At 41.2% G+C, this 19,499-nt stretch overlaps 1 protein-coding gene across 1 annotated transcript in view; it reads right to left on the bottom strand.

The window, feature by feature from the left end:
* Positions 1 to 19,499, bottom strand: part of RB1CC1 (RB1 inducible coiled-coil 1) — a 39,605-nt gene that overhangs the window by 14,514 nt on the left and 5,592 nt on the right. The window contains exons 2-14 of the mRNA XM_006063400.4: positions 15,326 to 15,441; positions 14,288 to 14,408; positions 13,231 to 13,357; positions 12,911 to 13,081; positions 10,453 to 10,655; positions 8,638 to 9,064; positions 5,460 to 5,630; positions 2,620 to 2,804; positions 2,271 to 2,457; positions 2,109 to 2,190; positions 1,925 to 1,986; positions 570 to 673; positions 49 to 175 (exon numbers count right to left, since the gene is read on the bottom strand). Of these exons, the coding sequence (XP_006063462.3) occupies positions 49 to 175; positions 570 to 673; positions 1,925 to 1,986; positions 2,109 to 2,190; positions 2,271 to 2,457; positions 2,620 to 2,804; positions 5,460 to 5,630; positions 8,638 to 9,064; positions 10,453 to 10,655; positions 12,911 to 13,081; positions 13,231 to 13,357; positions 14,288 to 14,358 (1,917 nt within the window). The 5' untranslated portion in view covers positions 14,359 to 14,408; positions 15,326 to 15,441. The remainder of the gene's footprint in view (positions 1 to 48; positions 176 to 569; positions 674 to 1,924; positions 1,987 to 2,108; positions 2,191 to 2,270; positions 2,458 to 2,619; positions 2,805 to 5,459; positions 5,631 to 8,637; positions 9,065 to 10,452; positions 10,656 to 12,910; positions 13,082 to 13,230; positions 13,358 to 14,287; positions 14,409 to 15,325; positions 15,442 to 19,499) is intronic.

Here is a 19,499-nt window from a genome sequence, read left to right as displayed (position 1 = left end):
CAGGCATGCATGCTAACGGGGCGAACCACTGCAAAGAACTGGATTTGCCTTTTGTTCACTCAGCAGGTCTGTAATGGTCTGTGACATTTCATCCAAACTTTGTGCTGCTTTTACCAAATTATGCAGAGCAAGTACATGCTGGTGGAGAGGTTCAAAGTCACAAAGTAAGGGAACCCTGAAACAGAGCGCAACCAAATTAGACTTCTAATTTCTTAATGAGAAAGGGATAACTACAACCAAACATTGTAATCTGTGCCCAAAATGATTCTCTATCAATCAATACCAAACAAGTTGAAGAAGACTAACACATACCATGCATCAACACAGATTACTATCAGAAAAAACTAATTTCATGTAAGGCATTACTTTTCTTCTACTTTATTATCTTCATTTTCTGATCTTTATTTTCTAATCATTTTTATATTCCCTGCAAGCTTCCCAAAGCAGCCACGGAAGAACCAGCCTATCATGAAATCCTCCTCTGTTCTGGAGTCCCCTGCGAGCACTGGTGCTCTTCCCACCACCCAGGGCATCGAGAACATCCCAAAGTGGGATCTACAGGCATTTACCTGAGGAATGGCTGAACTTCAGAAGGACAAAATGATTGCAGAAACTGTAAATCTTTTAATGAAATATCTGGAAGTTCACAGTCAAACTTTCGAGGCTTCTGTGTCTATATATAAAAAAAAATTACCAAAAAATATACAGGATAATTTTGTATATGATTTCTTACTATATATTGACTATACTTATTATATTTCTTGTTATAAATACTGTATTTCTTACTATATAATTCAGTACAGTAAGTAATTAAAAATGCTTCAAACGATCTACTCATCCCATAGAAACAGAATAAGATAATCAACTACAAATGAAGGACTGCTCAATGAGAAGATCATCTCCCGAGTCTGAAACAACAGGGATGCTGGGCTTGCTCCCTCTCTTCTCTGCTCTCAGCATCTTTTCATAGGAACACTGCTGTTTCCACGTACATTAAAGGAACCCATCTGTCTCGCTACCACACAGGCTGTTCCCAAATTTCCACGTGACTGACTGCTCAGTCAGCACACTCCTGAGGCCCACCCTGGCCCTCCATCTACTTTTGTCACCACTGGTGTGTGGTGCTGTTTTAAGGCAGCAAAGACTTTCTTTCTAACGTAAAACCTCCTTCCATACCCTTGACTCCAACTTTTCATTACATTTTCCAAAGTATGAAATCTTAGTCAATTGCAGCGTCTTAAAAAAAAACAAAAATCACCTACCATTCTTTTTATTATTGCTGAGAAATGCAGCTTTTAAGACAAGGCCATGGCCTTAGTCATGACTTATGCAGGGTTCCCCAGTAAAGGCGTGTGTGTAGGAAACCCTGCCTGTTTGCAGACACACAAAAACACAACATCTATAGCCCTAAGGAATCCTGTAGCACGAAGTACGTGTGACCGTGAAACAGTGTGTGTGAAGAGAAAACGTGTGTGAGGAGAAAACAAACAGACAGCATTTCCAAAACTTATTTGACCATGGAATTGTTTTTTGGTTTTTTTTCATGTAATAAAACTAGTGGTCCCATTCTGGTTTAGAAATACAGGGACCTTATATTTCATGGCTTCGATGAAGATGACCTGATTGGGGATTGTCCAACATGAATCAAAGAAAGGGAAGGAGGAGGGGGAGGGGAGGGCGGGAAGGAGAGGAGGAGGGAGACAGATCCAGTGAGGGGAAGAGACTCCGTTCCTACCCATCTCAACAGTGTCCTACGACGTCACCGTTCTGAGCAGAGAAGACTCCTGACCAAAAACTATGAATTCATCTTAGAGTCAAAAACACCGTTATTTTGATTAAAAATTTGTTTCTGATAAGTATCTCCACTTCTGAAATAAAGGTCTGAACACACAGGACTTAGTCATGTTAGAAAATAAATACGTACACAAAAGGATGGGGGCCAGGAGTCCAATCCCCTGAACAGACGATTTCTTAGAAAAGACTTCCCTGTATAAAGAGATTAACATGCAGTTACTCTACAACTTCAGCTGCATAATGTACTCATAACTACAAAATAAAACCAGCACTTTTTCTTAAAAAATGTTAAGTTATTAATAAAGAACACTTACTAAATAATTTCCCAAAGGATTCCCTTTTTGACTTCTCAGCCTCATACAATTGCTTTCCGTCCTTGACTAAAGCACCAGCCCACTGAGGAAAGGAGAGCAGTATTAGCATCAGCACCAACTCACTGAGGCCCAGACACAGTAAACACAGCTCAGCCTGCGTACCTCCCTGTAGTGTTTTATGAACATTTTTCTCCTGACAACCTCAACAACAGCTAAGCAGTACATCTGAGGAACTGTGCTCAGAGCTTCTACGATCTTGACTCTTTCTAAGAGCTCGATAACCAGGCGGAGCAAAGCCTGCAACTTCTCTCCATCCTGATCTGCGTGGAGCATCACAAAGCAACACCACCTGCAGAATGAAATCGAGATGCACAGACTCTGAAAAACCATCCGTGCCCATGGTCGTCAACCGACGAAGAGTCAGTATGGTAATAAAATCACACCATCACTTGGGAGAAATACAAAGCATCAACTCTCAACACCCCAAACCAGCTGCCTGAGAACGACTTACTTGAGTCTGACATGAAGGTTATTTGCGAGCTCCTGTTTGGCAGTGGTGCACTTCTGTTTAATGTCCAACAGCTTTCTATGGTTTTGCAACATAATCATCAACTGATTTGCATGACTCAGGCACAAATCAGGTAGCACAGATGCATCCTTCAAGTTTTCAGCTCTCATCTGATTAGCTAAAAATCCCTTTGAGAGAAAACATTTTAAAGGATATTAACTTTCATTAAAAACACGAACATTCGTTTAAGAGGAAAAGCTTCATATTAGACACAAACTGTTCTCTTCTCAAATAAGATTTTAAAATCTCCTACTTTTCCGAATGTAGTAGATGGGTCCATAGCAAAAGATTCAGTTTTAAGAAATTTATGCTTATCTAATTCTGTTCCATTTTCATGCTTTAAAAAAAAAAAAGAGAGAGAGAGATCCAGGAAGATAAAGTAACCTGTCCAAGGACACAGCAGGCAGATGAGAACCAGAAGACTGTAAACCCTTGCTAGGCCACTGTGCAGTCAGAGTGCAAGGAAGTCACACAGGGCCACTGACTTTACAACAGATTTAATCTAATCAGTGATACTCAACAGTATACACTTCTCCCAATAAAGTAGCAATCGGTTGACTACATCACTCACTGAAAAGCCATTCCCCACTCCAGTAATCCTGGGCTGTTGTACCTTATTCCACTGACCTGTGTGCACGTCTTCAGAACAATGATTTCCACAGTATTATTTTGTAGGAAAAATAATGATTAGACTCTTTTCTTAGCTATCCTTATTTATTTTCACAAGGGAGCCTTGCATCTTTTTGTTAGGTAAGGATTGTGCTTAGGCTGTAGATTCAGACACACGTGTCAAATCCAACATCAAACAATTAAAAAAAATAAGTCTAAAGACATCTTGAAGAGACATCTTGATGAGTCAGTATGGTGACAGCTTTCTTCTTGCTCGCTTTACTGAACAGTTAACACGCTAAGGGAGTTTTGGGGTCTGCACATCATGGTACTATCACACCTGCAGCGCACACATCGCATTTGTAGGGCTCAGGCTAGGACGGCACACACAGCTTCCTTCTGTAGTTCTCTCTCTTTACTGTTTCATGTTTTTCTAAACATCATGAAGGCAAATTTAGGTTTAAATGATTTGTTAAAGTCAAGACGGTTCAATATCTGAAAATAAGACAATTTTAATAATAATAATGTTATATGTTATTTTTCTTCCAATATGTTGCATGATGCTTTTTCTGTAATTCAGTTAAAAAAAAAAAACAAACTTACTGCTTTAATCTCCTTTGATAAAATCTTAAGAGGTTTTCAATGCTTTTTACTGAATCCAAGGAAAATACCACATCAATCCACAATCCATGGAGTGCAAGCTCAACGCAGGAGAAATACCAAGAAAGCCACAACTCGCCACGTCACAAACTGCTAAAACTCAAACCAAAGGCAAACGGCTACAAGTGAATCACTAACAGCCTAGAATTCCCTATCAAGAGAAAATATCCTTGAGAAACAAAGGATTTTCCAGTGACAAAACCTGAATTTACCACAAGCTAGAAATACTAAAGAATACTTTACTGTAGAAAAGTCGTGTAAGTTGCTCAGTCATATCTGACTCTGAGACCCCATGGACTGTAGCCTGTCAAGCTCCATGGGGATTCTCCAGGCCAGAATACTGCAGTGGGTAGCCTTTCCCTTCTCCAGGGGATCTTCCCAACCCAGGGATCTAACCCAGGTCTCCCACATTACAGACAGATTCTGTACTATCTGAGCCACCAGGGAAGCCCATTTTTAATGTATGATAGACCTTAATATATCAAAGATAAATGTGTCATTTAAAGGGAAGACTGCTAATACATGAAAAAGACTATATTATGACCACAATGAACGTATTCCAAGAATCCAAGGATGGTCAAGATTAGAAATAGAATGTACCTTCCTTAACCTTATAAGGCTTTCTAATAAAACAAGGGGGAAAAAAAAACCCAACCTACTACGAACATTGTAATGGTGAAATGTCAACCATTTCCCACAGATCAGGAATTAACCAAGGACAGCCAGTATAACATCTATCGATACTCAGCACTGCATGGGGTGGGGGTGGCGTGGGGTGGGGACCCACTCAGTGCAAACACAAGATGGAGAAATCAGTTAAGGCGGCTGGATCCAAAATTAAGGGAAAGGAAAAGAGAATCTGGTAGTTACAAGATGAATTCAGTCTGTAAACTATAAAAACATTATAAATATTTCAAACATGTTTAAAAATTACAGAACGTCACCACATGGAGAAAACCTCCAGGTCAGTCACTCTCCACAATCCCACCACCTTCTCATGGTTATAAATCTAATCTGGTACCAGAGTTCTTGGAAGTGAAAGTAGCTCAGTCATGTCCAACTCCTTGCGACCCCCATGGACTATACAGTCCATGGAATTCTCCAGGCCAGAATACTGGAGTGAGTAGCCTTTCCCTTCTCCAGGGGATCTTTCCAATGCAGGGATTGATCTCCCACATTGCAGGAGGATTCTTTACCTGATTTCTTGGAACACGGCATTGAACTAGACCTCCTAAGGCTCCCCATTTTCCTGAGGCGGGAGCAGGAGGTGCTCAGGGATCATGGACAGAGGTTGTGGGCGTGTGCAGGGCTCCCTACCGCCCAGTGCAGCCTTAGCTCAAACCTCTGAACATGAGGAACCGGCCTCCTCCTGTCCTACCAGAACCAGTAATACCACAGTTAACAGTACTCACGGGTCACGTGGAAACACAGGGCACAGCAAACGAACAGTGCATATAAAAGACTAGTCTAGAAACCACAAATCCCCCTTCCCGAGAGAGATCTGCAGTAAGCACCTGAGCGAGTTCTTTCTGCTCATTGACCAGTCGGCCGCAGCTGGCAATCATCTGGTCCAGGGCATACAGCCGGTCTTCCAGGCCCTTGATGGCTTTCATGTTCTGATTATCGAGATTGGCAATAGTCTGACGGCATTCGGCCATAAAGGGTCGAATGATCCGGGGATCAAGCTGAGTGACATGGAAATATGTATGAATGAAATTTTCAGCCAAGAGCTTAAAATACATTTCACACTATTTTGATCTACAACTTCAAAAAAAAAAAAAACAGTGAGAGTAAAGATTATAGAAAAGTGGAAACATGAGAAATCAAGATTATATTTTCCTAAGGTTAAGAACAGGGTAATTACAATGTTACAAAACCACAATTATTACTGATTATTTTGGGATACTTAAGCAATCTAGTTCCAGGCATACACCTTACAACTCAAGCCACAATTCATTCAATTCTCAACAGCCCACCGAAAATGCTATTTTCAAGATCTTATGCAGTAGGGCAAAATTAGTAACAAAAACATATTCTTTGGTCATTACCTGTCTAATCAATCCAACCTCCCCCCTAAAACATATCAACATCTTCAAACCTCCCTCCCCTTGGCAATATCTTTATTTTCAGGTTGTACTCCTCCAGCAATCTGTTTCATCACCTATACTTTCTTGCTGTGTAATCTCCCCTGTTGCTGGACTTTAATTTTCCAAGTTTCCTAGAATTTATGTAATTCAAGGAACCCAAACACTTCTCTCCACCTGCTTCTCTCGCCTTGGAATAACACTGCACACTGGTGTCTTCCATGCAGACGGCCCTGCACTGGCTGCTCTCAGGGCTCACACGTGGCCCAACGGAGACCACCTCCTCCGGGACCCTGCTCCTCTTCTGCCTCCTCCATAAACAGGCGATCCCAGGGGGTTCTGTGCTGTGGCCCATTTCTACTGCTTCTCACAGGGTTTCAGCAGTGGCTGTAACCAGAATAAGGTAACTCCCAACCTTTTTATCTTTGTCTTCCCACCGGTGTCCGTCCATGTTTCTGCCTGTCTGCTACCATCTCCACGTGGACATCAGCCACGATCACTGACTCATTAGAACTGTCCTCTGCTCAAGTTCCTAAACAGCTTCCTTCTGCCCAGAGACACAGAACTGCAGATGAATGAATCCTGAGTTTCTCCAGCTAGGTCTCTGTTCATGCTGACTGCCCTACCACTTACTGAAGCACACCTCTGCTTACTGTGAGCAGTCCCGTCAAACACATCTTCCCAGAACACTACCAGCTGAGGGATCATGAATTATTTATTTTTGGTACAGTGTTCAGCACGCTGACAACACATGTAAGCAATTAAAAATGAACTATTCTACAGTTGGCAAGAATTCAGCTGCACTTCTAAGATCATGCAGACGTCAATAGCCAAACACGGGAGGCACCTGCCTTGTATGACAGCTAACTAAAATGTGTGCATATGTGAACATTTTCTATTTTCATGGTGAGTCCAGTGCATACCTTTCCACAGTACTGACTAGCTATAAATTATTAGGGTGACAAAAGGCTATAGAAAATGACTAAAACAGATTTCATCTTGGGCAAAATTACAACACATAAAACAGCAGTGACTTAAGGAAGAAAAAAACTCCGGACCATATGCTGCTGGTTACCATGTTCCTGTATTTCCTCACTGAGAGAACAACACAACTATACAGACGAATATGGAAGAGTGTCTTGAGACTCACTCAATTCTGTAGGTGTAAATGAATGTGAATTTTCATCAAGCCAGACAAGGATTACTGTTTCTTCTCCCTTGTAATATAAAGTGAATAAAACTTGAGGCTTTGCTAGATTTCATTCAAACATGCAAACACACAGCCACCTGTAAGCCCTTTAAAAAGAGGTTCCCATGGCCTAGAGGCCTGTTCTCTGACTGATGTAAAACTACAAAAAATGACACTTCACTCACTCTATCACAAGCACATGACTGATTTTCCATAAACATAATTTTCAGGCTACTAAAACGTCAATAGTTTGGATAGAACACTAGCTTTCATTCATTTCTGGCAGTAATCTTTGCATAATATATTCCACACTTCTCTACCCAGGCAAATGTCTTAACTGAAGATTTCTTTGACAACAAATAATGAACGGCCAAAATGAAAGCCACACCCACAGGATGTCATCAAGGATGCGGGTACTGAGAGAATGACGACTCAGACTGCACTCCGCCTTCAGCAAGAACAGAACGCTGCTGTTTCCAGGCACCCAGACCTGTGTGGCCTTTCTCCCAACAGCCAACCACAGACCAAGCCTCCGTCCAACCGACTGAGAAGTTCACCTTCACGCTGTTTCATCTGGTCTGTCTCATTGACACACGTGCCCCACCAACTTCCTCTCAGGCAGCCAAGATTTTCTACCACTTACTGATCAGGTCTGAAGAGCTTTATTCCAGATTTATGCCCCAAGTTTAAAAGCTTTTATAAGTATACTTGGGGAAAGCATAACCCTAAGCACAAGTCACTATGATTACAAAATACGACTAAAAAACAATGTCTAAGTTCTGACTTTTATCTCAGGTGAATCTAAAATTACTTCTTTCAAACATCAGAGGCCAGTTGCCAAGGTGGGGTGGGGACCCGATTAGAAAGAGGCCCACAGGGTTTTCTGGGAGGAAGAAAGGTTCAATGTTGTCCTCCTCTGGAAGCTGGTTCCTAACTACTCAAGACTTGTGTACTTCACTGAATGTAAATCATTTTCAGAGTAAAACAATTTAACTGTTAAAGATATAAGCGAAATTATATCTACAGCATAGCTGCAGAGACAAATTACAGGAGCTATTAAAAAGTCCAAGTGATACTACAGGACCATGAAGAAAAAAATTCTAAGTACCACCACCACCACCACCAAAACCATCCCCATTGGAATGGACACCTCAAGGCTCAGCCCTGCATAGAGATTTTACCTGTATTACCTCTAGTAATCTTCCCAAATTTGCTGTCAGTTTCATAAGTATGGTTACATTACCCGTTAAATGATTTGGTTTGTCCAAGATCCTTCCTACACGTGCTTATGAAGTTTCACTCCAAGGCTCAAGGCACCCTTTCTTCCATTACTGTACAGTAAGTACTTAGTGTAGGCAATCTAACTTCAATTGGCGAAAACAACAGTGACACAAGAAAGATCAGACTAAGACTCCTCACCCTGCTCATGGAATCAAAGCACTTCCTGACCAAGGACTCGACGTCATTAGGCCTGTCCTGCACGTTGATCCAGTCCAACAGAGAAACATTAAAGAAAGGCAGGTCCCCCTCTTTAGCCTCTATTGCAGCTGCGTCCTGCTGGGCAGGGCTTGGACAAGGCTCCCTCACATCCTTTCCACTTTCAGCATCTGTGGCGTCTGAGGCTACGTGCTCCACAGACATGTGAAATGAGGTGAACGAGGGTTTGCTCGTTGCTGCAGGCGTATCAGGAGAGAGCACCAGTTCAGTGGAGGTCTTTGTCTCAGCCTTTTCTGAGCCTTCGCGTTCAGGCAAGGAATCCACTCTCCCCAGACATTCCCTGTAACTGTGTCTGGTGAGGCACTCCAACAGCGGAATCTTGGCCATGACTGAAACCGCAGTTCCTAAACTTAAAGTACAAAAGACCCGTCAGTAAATCACAGGACTACTCAAGTTAGAGGTTAGCATTTTGAAAGGAAGAGGTTATCACGAAATCTCACCCCCTCTCTCTTAGGCTACATGCATCTGAGCAGTCCACGAGGTGTCCGTTAAAGAAAGCAGAGCGGAGAGTACCTTTACACACTGAGACCCTTTAAAGTAAAGGTACCAAGTCCACACTATACATATGGACCCTCAGTTTTTAACTAAACTTAAGGTATAAAAAATTCAAACTTATAAAAAAGATTTACCATAGCAGTCTCTTAAAGTTTAATGTTTTGTCTCTAAGCTAATCAAACATTTTAGATATAATGAAAGCAGAGGATAAAATTAACAGTTTTATTAGAGATTAAGGTTAACTCTTGGGTTTATTACACCCTGAAAATACACAGACAGGCAGATAGATATATGTTGTCAAAAAACATGAAGCAAAGATGAAATCTTGACAATTTAACTTCTATAAAAATATATATAAAATCATTCATGCTCCTACATTAACATGTGAGATGACTAGCTCCTGCCTTGTACCCCTGAACAGTTTTACTTGGAAAGGTTATTACAAAAACTTTTAAAAGCTCTTCCCAGTCTTAATCACTCTCTTCCTTCCCAGGATGTGTCCCACTGTCATCTCAAAACCAAAATGTTCCTAAACATTCAGAATACAGAAACCTGAATTAATAAGGCCCACTTGATTTCAAAAAAGAACGTGCTACTTCCCTCCGACTCTAATAAAAATTTTAAGAAAAAACAAACAAAAAACGAATACAAGACACTGAAAGCATACATGTACACACACAACAAAGGGCCACATTTGTGCAGAATTATTGCCATATTTTTTACATTCATTATAGCCCTTTTAAAAAACAACCAATGGGTATCAGATGCTTACATGCAAAGAACCAAAAAAAAAAAAAAAAAGAATCTAAATGAAAACTAGAACACAATGGCTCTTTTCCATCTTAGCAAGCCTACATCATATGGCAATATTAAAAAAAAATTTTTCTTTGACTACTGTTTGAAAACTTTTCATTTGCATTTTGCCTCACTTTATTGGTAGCAAGGCAAAAAACAAAGATTCTTGGGCTTCTAAATAATTTCAAAGTATAGAGTCTTTTACATAAAGAAAATACAAGAAAACAAAATGTGGTAAATCTATATAATATGTGGAGGATAAAACTAACCATAGTTTTACAAATTTTACACTCCATGAAAGTCATTATAAAAGTCTCAAAAAAATAAACCTCAATTATAATAAATATGTGGCCTACTAGAAATGAAGTGACTGTTACTAAAAGTACTGATAAACTGCAAAGGTATTTTAAACAAACATGTTATTATCCATTTTAATGGCAAACATACTGAGTAAGTTTTAATTTGATGTCTTCTACGGATTGCAGATAATTTGAATAAATACTTTCAAATTTGAAAAGCAGCTTTTGGTAGGAATTTGAGCAATCTTCCAGATTGGCCATAATTGCAGCCCAGCCTTGGTGCTGAAGATGTTCATCATGGACCAGACCTTCACAGAAAGAGCAGAGTTTCTTGGCAACTTCATACATTTCCTATGTTGCAAAAGAAGAAATAAATGGTAAGAGAAGGTAATGCCTATGCACACGTCTGCACACGTGTACTTAAGTGCATGCATGAATGTGCTCTCAACTCATGTCAAAGGAAGCACTGTTCTGGACTGTTTCAGGTTATGGCTCCTGCCTGCTGCCATGGTAATAAGGAGGAACTCACACCTGGGGGAGGATAAGGGGCTGGAGATCCGGGCAGAGTCAGGCAACAATAACCATCAAAAGTAAAACTGTGAATTCACACAAGGGAATACTACATGGCAGTTAATACAAACCTGCAACTACACAACTGAGTCTCAGGAACATTGCACCGACTCAGGTCAGTCACAAAAGGAGTCAGAACACTGATCAACTTCACGGAAGAGAAAAATGGGGACTGAAAGCGAGAGAACACAAAGGAGGGCCGTGGCTGATGCCATATTTTAAAATCTGTTCACTTTGTGAAAATACGATGACAATGAATATCTAATTGTGATACATGCATTTTCAAATATGTATGTTAATAAACAAAACTCTATTATTAATTTTACTAATAGTAAAGACAAAAGTCTAAGGTCACACAAGTAACTGGGAAATGTGACTCTGGAGATGGCGCTCTGGATGGTTATAAGACAGAGCCTGGCGGTCCGGGGATGAGGAATATAGGCTCTCCCTGTTGGGAGCCCAGGTTCCATCCCTGGGTAACCAACTAAGATCCCACAAACCCCACGGAATGGCCCAAAACACAAGTCTCTAATTGCTGATGCAGTGGACAGTCTGAGCCGCAGTCACTGTCTTGGTTTCGTATAGCAGCTTTTGGGTGAATGCTACAACCTGAGGTACTTTCTTCCCTCCACTTCCCATTCTTATTTCTCCTTATTTTCTTACCTATACCTGGACAGTGATCTTTCCAAGCAAAACAAATAAAACCCCCCAAACTCTCCTCATTCCCCAGAAGCAAAAATGCTTCATCACAACAATTAACTAATTAAGCTAGTGAACACTGTGATTAGAATATGATCAAGAACATCTTTCCATTTGTTTATAATGTTTTATGTTCTAGAATTGTATAGGCTTTTGTTGATGCTGTTATTGAGAATGCAATATATTTCCCATTTCTATTCTAAAACAGAACAATAAGGGAAATATGAATGTCTACACATTTTTACCACATACTCCAATCAACCTTACAATTCCTGCTGATGGATTTTTATTAAATTCTCTCAAATTTACCAAATATGCAATCATATCACCTAAAATGGATGTTTTTAAATGGCATGCAACTGCATAACCTATCTTTATTTGTAGACCAATAATCAGAAAACATATCTAAAGAACTTTAGTAAATAAATTCAGTTGACAGATTTGCCTTTTTAAAAATAATGCTGCCTTCTAAAAATCATCTCCAGACCCTTTAATGTTTATTAAACATAATTCATAAAGATGAGAGATGAGGTTCTCTTTTTTATCTTGCATCTCATGTGAATGAGCCAGTTTCACAAATGCATGTACTGCATTAAAACAGATTGCTAAGAAATATATTTTAGAAAGCAAGTATTCATACTTACTAGTAGTTTAGTATTTTACTAGTTTATCTTCATAAAAGGTAAACACTTTGGGTTGACTGTAAGACATTTTTTATGTCTGAAAGCAAAATGTGTCCCTCTGCTGATAGCTTACAGCTAGTATTACAGCAAAGTACTAGCAAGTCAAAAACAAACACAAATAAACAAAAACAAAATCAAATGACTGGGAAACAACCCATAGGGTTTGCAAGCAGCAATACGAGTATGTATCAGGAAGAAACTGGGTTCTCCTCCAGGACCTGACCATGGATACAACTCTGCCTGTGTCTGTCTACCTGAACACAGGAACTTCACTGATCCAAGCTATGTTCTAAAGTTATCATCTGCATATCATCCTCTAGGAAAGATGGTAAAAAAATGTTTCAGATAGTGGTTCTGCGCTAAGGTCCTGGAACTGTAGAATGACTAACAAAGTGTGCACCTGAAATTATAAATCAGACAGAGTCATCACAAAATTATATTTTCAAAAAGTTTGCTATTTTTCATGTTTTGGGCATGCTTCTTCTATAATTTAGACTGCTATGCTATTTAGATCTGAATGCTTTTAAAAGTAATCAGTTTTTAGATCACTTGCTGTTGCCTAATTGTCCACAAAAACATTACTGATCATTGATTTGTTAAATACGCCAGTTTTAAATTTTAAACTGCACCAAGTATAAATAATATCACAATCACCACTGCAAGTTGTGTCCTTGAAGCGACAGTGTGAAAAACGGCAGGCATCATAAGGGACTCTTCAACTTTTATTTCCATGTCATTTTCTGTTGAAAAGGTAGTTTTAGGAATAGCAGGTAGACGCTCAGACAAGATCATTTCCTTGTTAAAAAGAAAAATTGGATTTGTGTCCTAGAGAAGTAAAAAACAAAAACAAAGAAGAGCTGAAGTAAACTGTTACAGACACAGAATATGCACACTGCCCTCTGTAGGAGTCAGACCCCAGTTCCCAGCCGCGGGAGAGCTGGAGCCCGCCCACGTGGAGGAGGTGGGGCACCTACCGTCCCAGCGCTGTAGGTGCACACCCTGCGGTCTGCAGCCATGCACTCGCCCCCGTTGACCACCAGCACCTGGTGCTGAATGGCGATCTTGTACTTGCTGTGGATCGCATGCTTCAGGTCAGCCACACTTCAGAGAGGGAGGGGGGCAAAATCCGTTATTTACATTTGCCTGAGGATGGCCTTTCTCATTATCAAAGTCACTCTGTGTAAAAATATCTGACAAATGAACTTCAATTAAAAAGTTTCCCCCCAAACAGTAGTAAAATATATAGGCTTATTGTTTCTGCAACTGGATTCCACAATCAACAAGCCAATCATAAATAACTACAAGGTCAGTAAACCACCCATGTGTCACATCTAACACTGAGCCTGTGAAGTGCAGCCAGCAGAAATATTTATTTCTGTGATCTTTACATAAGTAGCAAAGCTGCTTATATTAGCATTTGTTAAAATCCTCATGTGATGTGGAGATTTTAATATATATCCCGTTACATAAAACACATTAAGTGGATACCATGAGAAAACTGCTCTCATTTTCTCATCTTTCAAAAAACCATTCAATTACAAGTCAAATCATATTTTATAAAAAACAACTCTCAAAAAGTAATTTCATCCATTAAAAAAGATAAGGTTTATCCCAAATTTTACTCTATCATTAACAAAACAAACACTACTGGCTTTATTCATTAAAATAATAAAAACAATGATGAAAAACCATAGGACTGGAATATGCTGGTTTATACAGCTAGCAACAATAACCTCAGCAGGGCACTGTGAAATTCAGGAGAACAATCAGCTATGAAAACTATTAGACTGCTTTGGTTTGAAATCAGTTTGTTTACCATGAAAATAGTCACACAAACAACAAAGCACAACTTAACAAATTTAATGTTAACATTTTAGAGGAAGATGACAATTGTACATGTAAACAATGATTTAAGACTTTCCATATTGCCACTCTTATTTAACAAAGGAACAGTATTCTCAAAATCAAATCTTCAACTTTCTACATGTACAAAATGCAAAAGTGATGAGAATCAAGGAAAACACAGCTCACGTTTGCACTGTAAGTTCAGTGTCAAATGTCAGGGTGGTTCCAGTGTTCACCAGAAATACATACAACTTCATGATGGTTTCCTGGATTCTGAAAGCTTACACCTCACACTCTGATATGGTTACTGAAAGAAACAGACAAGAGAAGTCATCAATTTACAAACACATGTATAAATGTGGTTATGTTCCCATAAGACAGAGCACAGTTATAATACACAAGCAACAAATAATAGGATTTGATGTCTAACATGGCTAACTGGACAATTCAGTAAACTTGGTGCTTAAAAAATAATAATGAATAGTAATGAGGCTAATGAGAAGTATAACTTCTATCATGAAAAAAAAATAATTGATTTCAGGAAGAAAGAGGCCAGGAGTTAGTACAGTTAGGTGTATATTTCACACTGTTCTCATGTACCACACAACATTAAGAATAAAAATTAAAAATGTGGTCAAACATTTTTCTAACTCCAAAAGTTCCCCCCACTTTTTCCTTGGAACAACAACAACAACAAAAATAGTTTTAAACTTACTAACAGCAAATAAGAGCCACCACTTGCAACAGGAGGGACAGACTTGGTTAATCCAAGTTCCACCTCCACGCTGAGCTAGAAACACTCCACACAAGAAACTCTGGCCGTAAGAGCTCATCACTTTGTGGAACAGCAGACACTGCATAGGATATCTGAATATTTAAAACAACTCTGCCATTACCCAGTTATCCAAGTCAAAATCCTACATATAAATAAAGCTTCCTCATCTATGAATAAAGGGGCAGATGTCAAGAGCTAGTATTTTATGTTTTAACAACCAGAGGTAAAAACCCCCAAGATCAATATAAGTGATGAAAGATGACAAAAACTAAATTTTCAGAAACTAGTAGCTATCTTTCCTTATGCTCTTTCCACATGAGCTTAGAGTAGAATTATGAGGGAAGAAGGGAAAAGAAAGGAAGCAAGGCTTTAAAATTAATGTTTCCAAAATCACTATTTTAAATGCATTACATCAAAACTCCGTTATAAAGGCAGGAACTGTGACTCACCGGCAGGCACAGTTAAAAAGGACTACCACTGTTCTTAAGAAGCAGATTACAAGTGGCTTATGTTTGCTTTGCTTGATATTGGCAACTGAACGGCATTACTGGTTAAACTCAGTGAACTAGAAAAGAAAAATTTTTGATTATAGAGAGAAATAATTCAACAATAACAACAGCATGCTCTTCCAAAAGAGTGATCTCTACTCTTCTTCAATGAACCACAAGCACATGACCTTAACCTAGACCATCCCATTAAAAAGATATCAAAGTCCCCAGAGAGCTTCCCAACACTGTCAAAGCCTACAGTCCCTTTTGTCTTTAATACACAATGGTCCCCATTACTTGTATATTTAATACTTACAGTTTCTTCTGTAAAACAGGAATAAAAGGGTATCATAGCCCCGAGCCTCAAAGCCAGCCCCTTGGACATGGGCAGGGCCTGGGATCTGTTGGAACCACTGAAACTCGGCCAGGGTAACAGGAGGTCATTTACACGATAGCACTTCCTCAACATAACCTCCACCTTGCCGGGTGACTGCTCCCGCCTGCCAGCTTCACAGGACACGCTGTCATATGGAGAGGCCCACGTGGCAAGAAACAGAAGCCAGAGCCAGCAAGAAGCCTCCGTTCAAGAACCTGCAAGGAGCTGGTTCTTGACAAGCACAGCAATTCCTGCTGAACCTCAGACAAGACCCCACCCCTGCCAGAGACCATCACCGAGTCTACTGAGACAGAGCACCCAGCAAATGTGAAATAATATGTCTGTGTGTTTCCAACAGCTAGGACTGTGGTACTTCTCACATACAGTACCAGCATCGCAGGGGCACTGCGGGAACACAGTGAGTAGAGATCATCAAATCGCTGGACAGACAGGAAGCACCCTTGCTGGGCGGCTGCTCCTCCTCCTCCTGGGCCTCCTCCCCAGCGTTGGGCTGGGACCCCACCACCTCCCGTGGCACCACTGCTGATGACCAAACCTGCCGGCATGCCTCCCCAGGCGTCCTCTATATAACCCCGCCCCCATCTGCTCCGCCACCTAAAACCTCAAACCTCTCTTTACTGATGGAACCAACAAATCCCCTCTCTCACTTGCTGTCTTACAGACCCTCCTGTAGTCCTCACAGGTAGGTTAACAGCAGTAAAAATCCAGTTAGTAGTATTCTTATTGTCTACTGACCACCGACTTTGACTCCTGAGGCTCCTGTGTTCATCAAGCCCTCACTTGTCTCTGATCTCCACAAGTCTCTCAACCTGCTCCCTGCATCCTCAACACCTCACCTCCCTCAGCATCCTCCCACTGTCCTCAGGGAGGTTGGGGGTGGTGTTGTGTGTGTAAGATGGTTCTGCTCCTGAACACCAACCACCATCAGGATGACCTTCATAGCAGCAGCCACCATTCGTAAGTATTTACTATGCTCTAGGTCACTGTTCTAATAAACGCTTCACTGTTTCATTTGATCCTCACATGAATCCTTTAAGCTGAGCTTCCCTGGCGGCTCAGATGGTAAAGAATCTGTCTGTTAATGCAGGAGACCTGGGTTCGATCCCTGGGTCAGGAAGATCCCCCTGGAGACAGGGCATGGTAGCCTGTTCCAGTATTCTTGCCTGGAGAATCCCATGGAGAGGAGCCTGATGGGCTACAGTCCATGGGGTCGCAAAGAGTCAGACATGATTGAGCAACTAATACTCACACACACACAGAACCCTTTAAGAGGGATACTATCATCATTCTCACCTCACAGATAAGGAAACTAAGAAATCAGGGCTTCAGTAATATCACAGGATCCAAGCCCGGACAGTGCAGTAAAATGGCAGACACTGTACGGCTTCTTTCTCTCCTCCCCTCCCCAGGTTTTACTCCCAAACACCATACAGCTTAGCTCTCTGAACAAAATGAGCTACTTCAAGTCTCTGAGGCTCTTCCCCAGCCTGGACCCTCCTTCCTCTGCCCACTGTGATCATCACCCCCCATGATCTACTGCAACACCACACCCCCCCTCCCCCCGCCCCGCTCCAACACACACACACACATTCTCTTTCATGGAGTTAATCACATAATCCTGCCATTCGCTGTGCTGACTTTATATCCACGTGTGCTTCTCTGCTGCAGCTACTGGGATGTTTCTCCACACAGTTCTCACCTCTCCTGAATAACAAGCTTCTTTAAAGCAAGCATACTGCATTCCTGGAAACCAGCTCTAAAATACTTTCTCAATAAAATGAATGAATAATCCCACACTAGCAAAGAATTATCCTATATGCCTGTGAAGACTGCGGAGAAGTCACATGAGTAACACTGACCACACGATTTCTCAGCTTGTTCCCAAAGGAAAATCTCTAAGGTTTTCAACGTTGTCATCTCCACCAAGGATAAGTAAGGCTCCACTTCACCTATAATCACCCCACTACTGATTATGGGGCACGCAGTTACTTTCCAAATGCACCCCAATGGCTCTACACTAACACTAAGAGACGTGTTCCTGTCCCACTGCAGATCAGAACCAAATATTTTAATGAATGAAAGGCAAGAAGCCAGCAGACTGAAGTGATAGCTGACCGTCAGGAGCTCCCAAGTGGCAGAGCCGGTCCTGGGTGAGTAATGTCAGTGCAGACCCCTGCCGGCCCTGGAGGGCTTGTGGTGTGAGAGAAAAACTGAACAATCACAAAAACTCTACATGAGGATTTCATACTACAGCATCATCCAGTACATCTTGACTCATCAATTACTTGTCCACTAATAACTGTCTCTCCACATTATTACAGATACTTCATAAACAGCATTATTGAAGCCCAAAATGCACTCCACATATGAGTGTGCAGTGGTTTCAGTCACACCCAGACTTAGACGCACCAAGCTCCACAAGACCACTCTCCGCCTGGGATCCCAGCCACAAGTGTGGTGGTGCCCAGGATCACCCTCACTTCAGACCAGCGGACCAAGTTGAGGCGTCACCTAAGCTCACAGAGTTCAGGAAAGTGCTGTACTTTGGATTACCGTTTTATTATAGTGAAAGGATACACATTAAAGGTAAAAGCAGACAAAGGAAGATTTGCATGGCAGGGAGCTTAGAGTGCTCCAGGTGCAGGGCTCTGGGGGTCCTCTCTGGGGTCAGGAGGGACAGTCTTGCCTCCTCCTGGTGGGGATGTGTGGCCCACCCACGTTTTATTGTGTTTTAAATGTGTTTAAAATGTTCATTAAATCCATACCTATAGATAACTGACGTATTTATCATCATTCAGCTACAGAATGTACCATGTGATTCTATTTGTGGGTTTTAGTTTATTAACTAATACTGAGGGATGTATACGAAGACACAAGTATTAAGAAGTCTGGAACAATGTAACATCAATTTTTTTAAAAAGGCTATCTCTGGATGCTGGACTTTGGTCTCTTTAAAAATCACAATTGGGGGTTAAAAATACTTGTTTCCATTTTTGAAAAAGAAAAAAAGAACATCACACAGTTACAAAGAAATAAAGGACCTGAAAACCCACCATCTCAGCTGGTGCAGCTAAGGGATGGACAAGGCTCCTCACCTGCTGGTCCTAGGCTGGCCCCCATCAGGCTCCCAGGAAGAACTACCCCCTCACTCCACACACTTCCCTAGATATGCACATAAGAGGGAGGAGAGCACTGTGAAAAGAAGGTGGATCCTGCGTCAGAAGACCTATATTCAAGTCCTGTCCCTACTACTGACTGTGTGACTGATGGACCTCAACTAACCTAAATTATTCTGATACAACAAAGCAGGAGACTTCCCAAGTCACAGGGCTGTGAGAACACAGAGAATGTACACATGCAGAGAAGGGCTATGCCAACCAAAGGCAAGACAACCGCCACGTGAACCCTCCCAGACCTCTGCCCTCAGCTCAGGACTGGTGCTTACCCACTGCACTTATCTCCAACCAGAAATCACAGTGTCTCTCAAACTCAGCAGGTCTACACTTCAATTTGGTACTTTCCCTTTAAAACTGTTCCCTAACTTCCTCTGTGAACAAAACTATCGCTCTGTTGCTACCCAAGACGTCAGTTATTTCTGTCTGCATCCTATCCCTTTTTTCCTATATAATCCAACCCCTGATTTTCCAATGACATAATCCTTATTTTAGAGACTGGAAACTCTCTATCCTGCTCCAGCCCTTCCTGAACACGCCCACCACTTACAAGCACCAGACGCTC

Source organism: Bubalus bubalis, chromosome 15 (genome assembly GCF_019923935.1).
Source record: "Bubalus bubalis isolate 160015118507 breed Murrah chromosome 15, NDDB_SH_1, whole genome shotgun sequence".
Taxonomy (NCBI): Eukaryota; Metazoa; Chordata; class Mammalia; order Artiodactyla; family Bovidae; genus Bubalus; species Bubalus bubalis.
The sequence above is the reverse complement of the archived record's forward strand: the minus strand, read 5'-3'. Positions and strand labels throughout refer to the sequence as shown.